The 12,856-nt window shown below is 40.6% G+C and overlaps 1 protein-coding gene across 3 annotated transcripts in view; it reads right to left on the bottom strand.

The window, feature by feature from the left end:
* Window positions 1-12,856, bottom strand: part of SCN8A (sodium voltage-gated channel alpha subunit 8) — a 197,150-nt gene that overhangs the window by 41,842 nt on the left and 142,452 nt on the right. For all 3 annotated transcript variants that reach the window (XM_055583749.1, XM_055583758.1, XM_055583753.1), the window contains exon 14: window positions 4,948-5,080. In XM_055583749.1, coding sequence (XP_055439724.1) covers window positions 4,948-5,080 — 133 coding nt within the window. The remainder of the gene's footprint in view (window positions 1-4,947; window positions 5,081-12,856) is intronic.

The following is a 12,856-nucleotide window of genomic DNA, read 5'->3' as shown; positions in this document are numbered from 1 at the left end:
CTTGAAGCCAAAAAGGAGGCTGATCAGCCCCAGGTCACGTCCCTGTACAATGATCTAGTTATAAGCAAAACTCAACACACCCGTTTGGGGAGCATGGCAGCCCTGGTTCAGCTGGCTTTAACATGCACAACTGTACGATCTCAGGCAAGGTAGTGCTGACCTCTCTATGCCCCTGTTGCGTCATCTGAAAGGGCACTGACTTCTAAGCTACAGGACTAAAGGCGTCCTTAATTCTCCTCCATCACTTACGCACTAAGAGGTTGACAACAGACAGGACACGGCCTGGCATAAGGTAACTCCTCAATAAACGGTGGATACACATTGTATCATTAACTATTATCAGAGAAGCAGAACACTCTGAAGCCAGACATACGTGGGTGCAATCAGCTCAGACAATTGCTAACTGTGGGCCTTGAGTAAATTACTTCAATTTTCTGTGGGAATTAGATGAGCTAAAATACATATAAAGAGCCTCAGAACACCCTAGTGTATAGCAAGTGGTGCTATGGAAGTATTTGCTACTGTTACACATTTTCTTTACAGCAGAACCTGCATTAATCAAGCCACCATGTGGACTCTCTTCTGCTTTTGAGGCTGCGGGAGTTCGCAGTGCTGTCAGGAGCAGAAACCATGTCCGTTCCTCTCTGCTCCTTCCCTCCTCTTTGTCATCTCTCCTCCCTCTCTCCTTCTTTTGCTCTTTTACCCATTCCCACTCTCGCCCTTCCCTTCTCTATCTTCTTCCTCTTCCCTTCCCTTGACCTCTTTCTTTTTTCCTTTTTCTTATTCTCTGGTCTTCTCTTCTCTGTCTCTTTAGTCTGTTACTCTTTTAAAAGCAGAACCTGTTGTTTTCAAACAAGTTCTTATTTGACCTCCAATACATAAAACAGACAAACCAGGAGCTGCTCTAGCTGAGGCAGGAAGAGGAGCTTGGAGTCCAGTGTAATCCAAGTCTTCCTTCCCTGAGGTGCTGCCTCAGGGCCCTACGACTCTGATAAAACCAGACTGAGAATCACTGGATGCAATGAGCTCGAAGGCAGTTTTACAATGCGAAGATGGGAAAGGATGATCAAACACAGAGAGCCATTCTGCTACAACAATCTAGGTTTGCTGCTGCTGCTGCTGCTAAGTCACTTCAGTGGTGTCCGACTCTGCAACCCCATAGACGGCAGCCCACCAGGCTCCCCCGTCCCTGGGATTCTCCAGGCAAGAACACTGGAGTGGGTTGCCATTTCCTTCTCCAATGCATGAAAGGGAAAAGTGAAAGTTAAGTCACTCAGTCGTGTCCGACTCCTAGTGACCCCATGGACTGCAGCCTACCAGGCTCCTCCATCCATGGGATTTTCCAGGCAAGAGTACTGGAGTGGGGTGCCATTGCCTTCTCCGAATCTAGGTGTGAGATCCTTTCAAATTAAACACAAAATATAATAGACAGCATTACTAAAGTTCAAGAACCTTTAAGAAGTATAACTCTGAAAACTCGGCAGCATGACAGTCCTTAGAGGCCAGGTTTTGGTTTTGTGGGGTTGGATACAACTGTGTCTCCTACTGCCCTAGACCTACTCAAATCCACTAATGAAATCAAATCATTTGGGGAACAGAAAAAAATTTCCCAACATTTCACCAAGAACAAGATGGCTGCTTTGTATCAGTCTACTTCCCCCATTTCCAACCAGCTGGAAGGTGCCCATGGTGATGGCTTTATTTTAGATGGGGTGCTTTGGTTGGGCTTCTGATTGGCTCCCTGGTTGCTAAGAAAATAGGTTGCCTTGGTTTTTCAGATTTAAGGGCCACAGTAAGCGCCACGTGGGAGTCTGCGTGGGAAAGGAAGTCTGTGAAGAAAATTTGCTTTGGCTTCTTCCTCACAGAACTCCCTCCCTTCCCAAGGTAAATTTAGTTTTATCCCAAAAAAGAAAATTGAAAAGGTTCTCTTATTTCCATAAATTCTTATAGTACATATTTGGAAATTTGGTTCCGTTCCTTTTTTAATCTCCTCCTTTCTCCAAATGTCTGCTGTTTACCGCAGGTGGAGGTTGAAGCGGTGACTGTTCACGTTTCTAACAGTTGATACAATTGTAATGTTTTACAATGAACTAGGCTCCAAGTCCTCCCCAGACAGCAAAGGGCGGGGTGGGTTTCCCTACCCTATAGGGCACCAGAAAGGGATACCAGGCATCTCCTCCTCCCATTTACAGAGAGGAGAAGATCGCTGGGATAATCTTTTCTGTTTCACAGAGACTAAGTAAAGCTGTGGAGCTCTAGGAGCTAGAAAAGATCGACTAGGGGAATAAGGAGGTTTAGGAAGTGCCTTGCAACTCTGCAAACTGTTATTGGCCCCACATGCCTGGAACGGTGGAAGACTGTGGTCTGGAGAAATGTGTTAACCTATGGGGAGAGATGTCCAATAGTTTGTGGAGCTTCTTTAATTTGTTCCTGAACATTTTCAGAGAGGTGACTGTAATCTTCCCAACCTTGAGGGCACTGGGGACTGTTTGCAGAGACAGGCCTCAGGATTCCTCCAAGATGGCAGCCTCAGCAGACCAGGAGGTTTCTGGAGGCAAGGGCCTCTCCCAGCTCACTTCAACAATGGGCCAGGCACTGGGAATACATCTGGTGAACAAGAGTCGCCACCCTCACAGAGCTGACAGCCACGGTTGGAAAGGAAGATACCCGGTAAGCAAGTGCACTGACACTTTTGAGGCTGCTTAACCTGAGAATCAATAATGCTAAGCACCGTCACTTCCTCACTCTTACTTCAACTCTCTCCCGCAGCTCTACCGTTTGAGAAGTAAGACTGCATCATTCTCCGCTGATATCCCATGCCTTGTCGTCTGAAATATCCCCCAAAGTTACGGCTCTGCTGACAGTGAATTCCACTGAGTTTACTGGATTCTGGTGAGCACGTTTGCAATAGGATGGGGGGGCAGTCAGAGCAGGCAGGATTATCCCATTATTTACAGTATTCTGGAATTCTCCACTGTGGTTTCTAAGCCATTAGATAAGAGGTCTGCTTCTTTGGACTAAAATGATGTCAGTTTCCTAACTGAAGGTCTGAAGAGAAGAAACGATTATTCATTCAATGCTGGCTTTCCTTGTTGCAGCAATCATTAAATACAGAGGGAGCAGTGGTTAAATAGGAATAGATCTTTCTTAATGTCCATTAATTCTTTCTCATATCATTCAGCTCCAGCCAACCACTGTTCTTTGCTTACAGCAGCTCTGTCTCATCAGCTTTAGCAAAGAAAATCAAATATTAGGAGAGGGGATCGGAGGGAAAGGCGGCACAGGTGCTAAGGTCCCCAAAAGGACTCCTGCAGCCCCAGTGCTCCTCCCCAGCCTCAAGCACAACAAAATTCAGCTCAGTACGCATCTTTTGAGCATCAGCTTTTGCCACGCCCTGTGCCAGGCCCCTGAGGTAATCAATAAATCACTGTTGTAACTGCATGGATAGTTCTCCTGCTCTGATGTTTTTACCAGGAATAAAATATGCCTGGTGGAGGTTAGCTTTTCTTTCTCAACTGCCATAGATAGTCAGAGAAACCTTGTCTTGCTCTCCAAATGAAGAATAAAATTAGCCAAGGTTCTTAAGCCATTTAATAATATATCTTATCTTGGAATTCTTATGATTTGCAATTATTTACCTGTTATCTCAAAGTATAAAGTTTAAAGATGTTCTATCAGACGATGACCTCAATGAGAATTAAAGAAATCAGGAGCTGAAAGCAGTTAGTTCAGTGTTCCTTTTACTTGATACACTCTCAAGACCAGTCTAGCTTTAGTCTAACTCCTTGCCTACGTGTGCAGATGTGACCAGTCCAGGGGAGCTTGAGGTTCGTTTCTAGGGATTCTCCTTGCACCACAGATGCCTGCCCAACACACCCACACCCACACACATACCCTCCCCCAAACACGCACAGACCAGAAGTGGTATTTCGCTTAAATGACTCAAAAAAAAAATTAGAAAAATGTTCCAGGAACACCAGAATAATTTGAGTCTCCTTATCTCAGGGACTCGAAGTATTATGGGGTAGCCTGGGAGTGTGGACTCTGAAGAACTGCAGTCAGGAACAGTGTGGGTCTATCATGTGACAAATCCGCTAAAATAACATGAATCAAATGAAGCAGCAGCATTTGGAGTCAACCAGAATCCTGTGAGAAAAAAAATCTAGTCACTGAATCTACCATCAAAGAAATCCAGAAGAGCCTGGCATACAGACCATGATCGGACCGAAAGTGGACCTGTGCTAGGGGACTTCGGGGTAATGGGAAATGCTCAGCTGCCTCTCAGCAAGTCAGGCTGCGGTGTGCAGGAGCCCCTGCCATGGAGTCCAGGCTCTGACAGCCACGCTGCTGCAGACACGCTATGGTTCAACAGTGGCCGCTCTTCCCTGGGGCACTGAGTGCCAACGTAAGGGGCGTTTCGGCTTACCTGTTCACATGTATTTATGGATATGTGGGGGTGTTTAAAGAGAGGCAGAATTAGGTATAATCAAAATGCACAGTGCATTTGTCCTTAAGGGAAAACCAAAAGCTTTGTAAGTAGCTAAAAAGGAAACGGGGAAGGGGTGTCTGGTGGTCAGGGGCATGAGGGGCTTCCGTCATTTCATGTCATGACAGTTCTTCAGTCTGCGCTCCTCTCTGTCTCGCACCAGCTCATCTGCTCCTCACCGGTGACGATTACAGAGCCTTCCCAACATCCTCTGGCTCACTCTTATGTTGTTCCTTTGTCCTTCTTACCTATCTGTGCACAGTGCTGGCAGCAGCTTTGAAGTCCTTACTGGATTCTCCGCATGCAGATTTGGGACGCTGGTTTCTATAACCAACAGACTCTATTCCTAAAGCTCAGAGACAGTTTTTCCAACCAAAACTCAGACCAAAGGACTATATTCATATTACACACACCACATATTTATATCCCAGCAGCTTGGACCAACATCACAGTGCACATACCTTCCACCAGTGTATTTGTAACAACGCTCAATATACTGTTGATCCTGTCCTTTCGTCCATAGGAAGCCAGTTGGTCCATAGAAACTAAGAGAGATCCAGGGCCTTTCTTCTTAATTTCCACCTCAGTTGTAGCCTTAAAAAAAGAAGAAAACAAACAGGAAGTTGGGTGAGTGAAGTCTTGTAAATGTTAAGGATATACCTTACTGGACATAGTCCAGAGGAACAAGAACATATGCTCTTCATTAGAGCTTTTTATTCTAATCCTATAATCCTATTTACTTCAAGAGGTAGAATGACACAAATTGGCCATGGGTCATCCTTCGTTCCAGAGAGGACAAGGCCAAGTTGTTTAGGTGTGTATAAAATCTACGATGATTTTAATCCAAGAGACTGGCTGGGACCCACATACTTCACCTGCTCAATCTAAGCACGAAGTAGAAAGACCAGATTCCCTGGGGCAATGCCATCAGAAGTAGACCCTGAGGTTTTCCTGTCCTCGTCTCTTCTCCACCGCATTTGGATAGAATTGGACCATATGATGAAAAAAGTCAAATTCACCTGTACTTGAAATTTCATGAAGGGTCAAGTCCCTGAGAACACTGAATATTACAGATGCTGTCTCCTCCGTGTATAGGAACACCGTCACTCTACCAGACTGTCACTTTCAAATGTCAAACCTGGGCCTCACTGAACATTAGCAAGTGGAAGGTCTACCCCAGATATCCTCCAAGCCACTATAAACAAGTATGATAGGTTTTGCTATCTTAATGAAAGACATTGCCTCATATAGGTGTACCTTGCCTTTTTACATTTTTATTTTATGAGCTAACCTGCAATGTTCAAATTCCCAACCAATAAAAAGGGCAGAAAATACCATCAGATTGTTAAAGTATTTTCCACACACTCCACCCTGGGCAATGCTGGTATGGCAGATTACAGGAAAGGGTTTCTTAATGTCTCTCGCTTGTGTTCTTTGCACCAACCTGAATATTCTACACCACATTAGGCTTAATAGGGTGGCTTACTGCTACTGCTACTGCTAAGTCACTTCAGTCGTGTCCGACTCTGTGTGACCCCATAGACGGCAGCCACCAGACTCCCCCGTCCCTGGGATTCTCCAGGCAAGAACACTGGAGTGGGTTGCCATTTCCTTCTCCAATAGGGTGGCTTAAAACCCAACTTTCTAGCAACCATGTCGTCCACTGTAACACGTCATCCATATAAACTTGGGGGCTCCTTCCATGTGAAGGGAAGAGGGCAGAGACAGTCACCGTCCCTCACAGGGAAGACATATGTTTGTACGAAGCTAGAGAATTATTTGTCTAATCAGTGCCAGAGTGTTCTGAAAAGAAAACAAGTGTCTTTGGAGAGCTACATCAGAAAGTCTTTTTATTCTTATATATATTTAGATTTTAAGAACCATACTGAAGAAAGCTCCTGGCAGACTATATCTTTATCCCATTGTAGTATTTTATCAGACAGTTTCAGATTCAGAGATTTGGTTCACCTTAGGGTTTCATTTGTTCTATTTTGTTTGTTTGGCTGAGCTACAGAAGAAATGGAAAAGAAAATGAACCGGTTTCCTTGGGAATTCCTATATGCAATACTATACAAACATCTGCATTTGTAAGAATGGCTTGTTAACTATTACCTCAGTTCATGATAATGTATATTTCTTTGAGAAATCACTTTTTGCTACAATTCCCAGCCTGATATTCATGACACTTTAAATGAGATTAAACTACTACATTTTAAGAGTGATAATCATCTAAAAATGAACACAGAAAGTCCCAATACAATGGACATTCTTATTTCTAACACCTATTGACTCTAGATTTTTACTGAACTGCCCTTGTGCGATTCTATAGTAGACAGATTTCATAATGCTGACCTCCAAAGTACTGTAATACCTAGTGGACTGGCTGGTTCATCAACGATGATGAAACTGCATTTAATATGGCTTTGGTACTAATGCAGCTTACTGTTTTCTGGGCACACTGGATATAAGAATACATAAATTCTTCAGACTTTAATAACATCAACTCTAAAGAACAAACTTAGTGAAAATGCTATCTAAAAAGACCTGGTCAAATTATCAGGTTATCATTTGTTGATACCTATTCAAGAGAAAACAATTTTTAGCTTGGGTTAAAAATATCCACAAAAATTAAAGAAAAATTAACCTCCAAACTTAATATTAAGATGGGACACGTATTATTTATATCTTTTTATGCAAAACAAAAGTAAACTACAGCAGGACTATGTGAAGACAACTTTGAAATATTAAAATTTGTCCCATAATCCATAATGTGTTGTAGAACTATAATACACACTGGACATCACTTAAGTTCAAAAAAGAAACAAATGAAAGAAGACGCCAAGAAATGAATGTCTCAAAGCCCATATTTAGGAAACTTTAGAGGGTCAAAAGAGAAATTCATTAAGTATTTTTTTACAAAGGCAAGAGTATTTAGCATAGATCCAAACAAATGGCTCCACCAAAAATCTTGGTAACAAAAAGATATCCAGAAAATTCCCACGTATTTGCAAATTAAATAGTCTTCTAAAGATCCATGAATCAAAAAGATGATCACAGGGAAACTAAAAAAATATTTTAACTGATGATAATGAAAATATAATACATCAAGATTTATGGGATAAAGCTAATGAAACTGTTAAGAGAAAAATTTTCAGCTTTAAATATTTATATTAAAAAATAAAAAAGATATAAAATCAATGCTCTAAGCTTCCACCTTAAGAAACTAGTAAAAGAGGATCAAATTAAACCCTAGGTAAGTAGGGTTTCATCTTATTTACCTTTCATTTAGGTTAGTAGATGAAAGGAAATAACAGTAAGAATGGACATCAATGAATTAGTAAATGGACAAACAACATACAATTTAAAAAAAGGTCAAATATTGGTTCTTTAAAAAGATTAATAAAACTGATAATTCCCCTGGCAAGACTGATCAAGAAAAAAATAGAGAAAATGCAAATTATAATTTTTAGGAATGAAAAAAGCAGATATTATTACAAATCCTATAGGAATTATTAAAATAAAAAGGATACATTATGAACAATTTTATGCTGTTTCATCTTAAATGAAATGGACAAACATATCCAAACACAACTTATAAAAACTGACATAAGAAGAAATAAAAATCTAAATAGCCCATATTAATTTACAAAATAATAATAAAAAATCTTATCACTAAGAGAACTCTAGACCCAGACAGGCCTCCACAAGTGAATTCCATCAAATGTTACAGATGGAAGAAATAATACCAATTTTACACAAATTCTTTGAGAAAACAAAGGTTAAGAGAATGCTTATCAACTTGTTTTATAAAGCTATCATAACCCTGATATTAAATCTGACAAGAATATTACAAGAAAAGAAAATTAGAGACCAAAATCTCCCATAAACAGAAATGTGAAATTCTTAACAAATATGAATAAATAGAATCCAACAATATATACAAAGGATACTGTATAATGACCATCAGGGCTTATTCCAGGAAAGCAAAGGTAATTTAATACTAGGGAAAAAGTCAGTGTTATTCATCACATTAACAGAATAAAGGAGAAAAACCATATGATCATCTCACTAATGCAGAAAAAAGAACACAACAAAATTCAACACTTCTGCATAAAAATAAAATTTCTTAGCAAGCCATGAATAACAATGTAGCAGTTTCAATCTGACAAAGAATATTTATGAAATCTATAGCCAACATTACACTTCTCAGTGAAACATAAAATCCTTTTCCTCTAATACTGGAGACAAGGAAGGATGTATGCTTTTATCAATTCCATTCAGTTTTGTATCTAAAGTCTTAGCTAGTGTAATAAAGCAAGAAAAATAAATTAAAAGCATAAAGACTGCAGTTGCTACTATTCAAAATATTGTACATGTAGGAAAAACTATGGAATTTAACAAACAACCCCAAAAACAAAAACCCTAAAACAAAAAACTCTCCAAGACTAACAGAACCAATATACTAATTTATCAAGGTCATGAGCTATAAGGTCAATATGCAAAAATCAACTGTATTTCTATATTTTGGAAACAATTGAAAATAAAAAATTTAATTATACCTTTTACAATAGTATCAATAGTAATTTGAAATTAATTGAGTTGAACCGAAGACCTAAATGTAAAACTCAGAACCATAAAGCTTATAGAAGAAAAACATCTTCATGTTCTTGGGGATCAGCAAAGATTTCCTGGATAGGATGCAAAAAAAGCATCATGGGAGAAAACTGATACACTGCACTTCATTAAAATTAAAAATTTACCTACCTAATAAAGGACTTGCATCCCCAACATGCAAAAAACTAAAAAAACCCACAAAAGATAAACAGTGCAACTGAAAATGGGCAAAAGATGTGAATAAACAATTAACAAGAAAAAATAAACGTGAAGCCAATAAGCATACGAAGAGATAACCACATCATTCTCATCAAAGAAATGTAAATTAAAATCATAATAAATACATAAACAAAATTTTTAAAAGGGACCTCCCTGGTGGTCCAGTGATTAAGAATCTGCCTACTAATGCAGGGAACACGGGGTCGATGCCTGGTCCGGGAAGATCCCACGTGCTGCAGAACAGCTAAGCCTATGAGCTGCAACCACTGAGCCCGTGTGACACAATTACTGAGTGGGCGCCTGGAGCCACGCACTGCAACGAGAGAAGCACCACTCGTCACAACTAGAGAAAGTCTGCGTGCAGCAACAAAGACCCAGCACAGCTAAAAAGAAATAAATAATTTAAAAAATCATAACAACATTTTATATCCACTAAAATTCTAAAATCAACATTAATTATGGGCTAGGAATATGGAGCAACTGGAACTCTAACACATTGTTGGTGGGAGTACAAAAAATGGTGTAACTATTTTGGAACACTTGTTTGGTAGTTTCTTATATAAATAAACATATATTTACAATATGACCCAGGAATTTCATCCTGAGGTATTTATTCAATATAGACAAAGACACTTATCTACAAAGAGAGCTGTACAAAAATGCTCTCAGCAAGCCATACTACCACAGCTGGAAATAATGTGAATGTCCCACAACAGGAACACGGATAAACAAACTGGGGTATATTTATACAATAAAATACCACTCATCAACAACAAAGAATGAACTACTGATACACAAAACAACATGTACATCCAAACATTCTGTTGAGTGAAACAAGCCAAATAAAAGCTACATATTTTATTTGCATATGGGCCTGCAAAAATGCAAGAAAACTAACCTATGATGATACAAATCAGAAATGGTGGTTTGGGGGAAGAGAGAGCTTGCCTAGAATGAGGTATGAGGGTACTTTTTGGGAAGTCTTATAGTAAAGAGGAGTTTCTGGAACAATTCTCAACTGATCAGAGAGTGCCTCCTCCACCTCCCTTCTACCTACATCTTTGGTAATTCTTGGGTGCCAATTACCCAGTGTGCTACAGAAATACTGATTATGCAGTGGAATTCCTTTGAGAAGGAAGATGGAATGCAGACTGCATAAATTTGTATAAGATGTTATCTGTATTGCGGAAATAAACAAAGATCAACTAAATAAGAAAATCAAAGGTTATTTATTCTGAGTTTGATGTAGTGAGGGAGTTAGGTCACATCATGCATGTTTTGGCAGAAATTCAAAGGCAGGCAGAGGAGTAGCAAAGTCTTGAATAGGAGTAGGAAAAAACCAAAAGGCTTTAGGAGTGCCTGATTCAAGGCTGCTGGTGGGAGGCTGCAGGCAAGCTAAGCAGCATCAGGGCAGCCTACATGATTGGCTAGTGGTGCCTATTTGGCTTTCTCTGGGCAGTCCTAAATTGGAAACAGGGACAAAAATTAGGGAAGTTGTCAGTTATTAATCTAGTAATCAAGCCCTGGCTGCTTTGGGCTGATTGTTACAGAAGTTACTGTTTAGCTCCCTGTACCGTCGCTAGAGATAGCAATCTGGCTTTCTGAAAGTTTGGTTTATAGCAAGCTGGTTTCTTGGTTATTTATTGTATGTGTCGTATTATTGTGTGTGTATGCCTCTTTGAGACTTCGTGGACTGCGGCCCTCCAATTCCTTTGTCCATGGAACTCTCCAGGCAAGAATACTCGAGTGGGTTGCCATTTCCTTCTCCAGGGGATCTTCCCAACCCAGGGATCTTACCGGTGTCTCCTGCATCCCCTGCATTGGCAGGCAGATTCTTTCCCACTGTGCCATCTGGGAAGCCCTTGTTTATTGCAGACAAACAGATTAATTATTGTAGGTAAATAGACCTTGGGCAGGCTGCAGGTGAAAATTCTATTTTTATATATAGTCTGTTCATTGTCCATTAGTACTCAGCAGATCACACTGATTAATGGAGAGACAGAGCAAACGTATTCATCACTGTTAACAGCCCAAAATGATATAATGTAAAAAAGCCTAAGAGGAACACTACTTAAGAGTGCTAAGCACCAGTTGGGAGCTAAGATGGTATCCAGAGAAAAATGCATCTCTACTAGTAAGACAATTTAATCCACTGAGATCAGGGTACATAGGATATACCAAGATGGGTGGGTCCCTGCGGCAGTCCCTCCTCCCCAGGTGAGGGTGTGAAAGCTGGGGCTGAAAGTCCAGATACTGGGCCAATGTTTCTGTTTTTTTGTTTGTCTTTTCCAATTACAAAAAATTGAGATAAAATGTATATAACATAAAACTCACCATTTGAACCATTATAAAGTATATGACTCAGTAGCTTTTAGTATATTTACAATGCAGATGGGCTTCCCAGGTGGTGCTAGGGTAAAGAATCCGCCTGCCAATGCAGTAGACGTAAGAGATATGGGTTCAATCCCTGGGTTGGGAAGATTCCCTGGAGGAGGGCATGGCAACTCACTCCAGTATTATTGCCTGGAGAACCTCATGGATAGGGGAGCCTGGTGGGCTACAGTTCACAGGGTCGCAAAGAGTCAAACACTACTGAGGAGACTCAGCACACAAGGGTGGACTCACAAGGCTGTTACTACTATTTAATACCAGGACATTTTCATCATACCAAACACCACCACCTGTCAGCAGTCAGTCCTACCCCCTGCCTCTACCCAGCCTCTAGGAACCAACAATCTGCTTTGTTGTATGGATCTGCCTTTTCCAGACATTTCACATAAATGCAATAATATGGTATGTGCCTAGCTCCTCTCATCTAGCATAATTTTTCAAGGTTTATTCACACTGTAGAATGTATCAATTCATGCTGGCTGAATGAGATGCCATTATAGGGATTCCATTGTATCACATTTTGTTTCTCCATTCATCAGCTAGTAGGTACTTGAATTGTTTCTACTTTTTGGCTATTATGAGTAAAGATTTCAAGAATACTTATGTATAAATTTTTGTGTGAACACGTTCGAAATTTTCCTGGGTATATACCTAGGAGTAGAATTCCTAGGTCATGTGGTAACTCTATGTTTACCTTTTGGAGGAGCTGCCAAACTGTCTAAGTGTCTGTACCATTTTACTTTCCTAACAGTAATGCTGGCTGTCGCTTCTTGTGTCAGACTACGGCCAACTGAAGGGAAGAAAACCTGGAGCAGACTTTTCCGCAGGTACAGCAGCTTCATCGGCACCTTCCATCTAGAACCTGCTTAGGATTCAGTGAGATATGTCTCTGCTATTGGCTCAGCTGCCCAATTCTCATCACCTGGGACGTGTGGCGAAGGTGTCTTCCTCCAAGCATGCTGAGACCCAGGGACCAGAGGAAAGATCACATACTCATTTTCTCCCCTGCCTGATTTGTTTTAGGTCATTTTAGGGCAGCGGGGAGGCAGATGAAGGTGTGTATTTTTGTTTCATTTTGTTGGGGAGAGAGGAGGAAAACTAACAACTTTTAAAAGTCAGGAGCCTCTGCCTTTTAAAAATTCAGCC

The sequence above is a fragment of the Bubalus kerabau genome, chromosome 1 (assembly GCF_029407905.1).
Source record: "Bubalus kerabau isolate K-KA32 ecotype Philippines breed swamp buffalo chromosome 1, PCC_UOA_SB_1v2, whole genome shotgun sequence".
Lineage (NCBI taxonomy): Eukaryota > Metazoa > Chordata > Mammalia > Artiodactyla > Bovidae > Bubalus > Bubalus kerabau.
The sequence above is the reverse complement of the archived record's forward strand: the minus strand, read 5'-3'. Positions and strand labels throughout refer to the sequence as shown.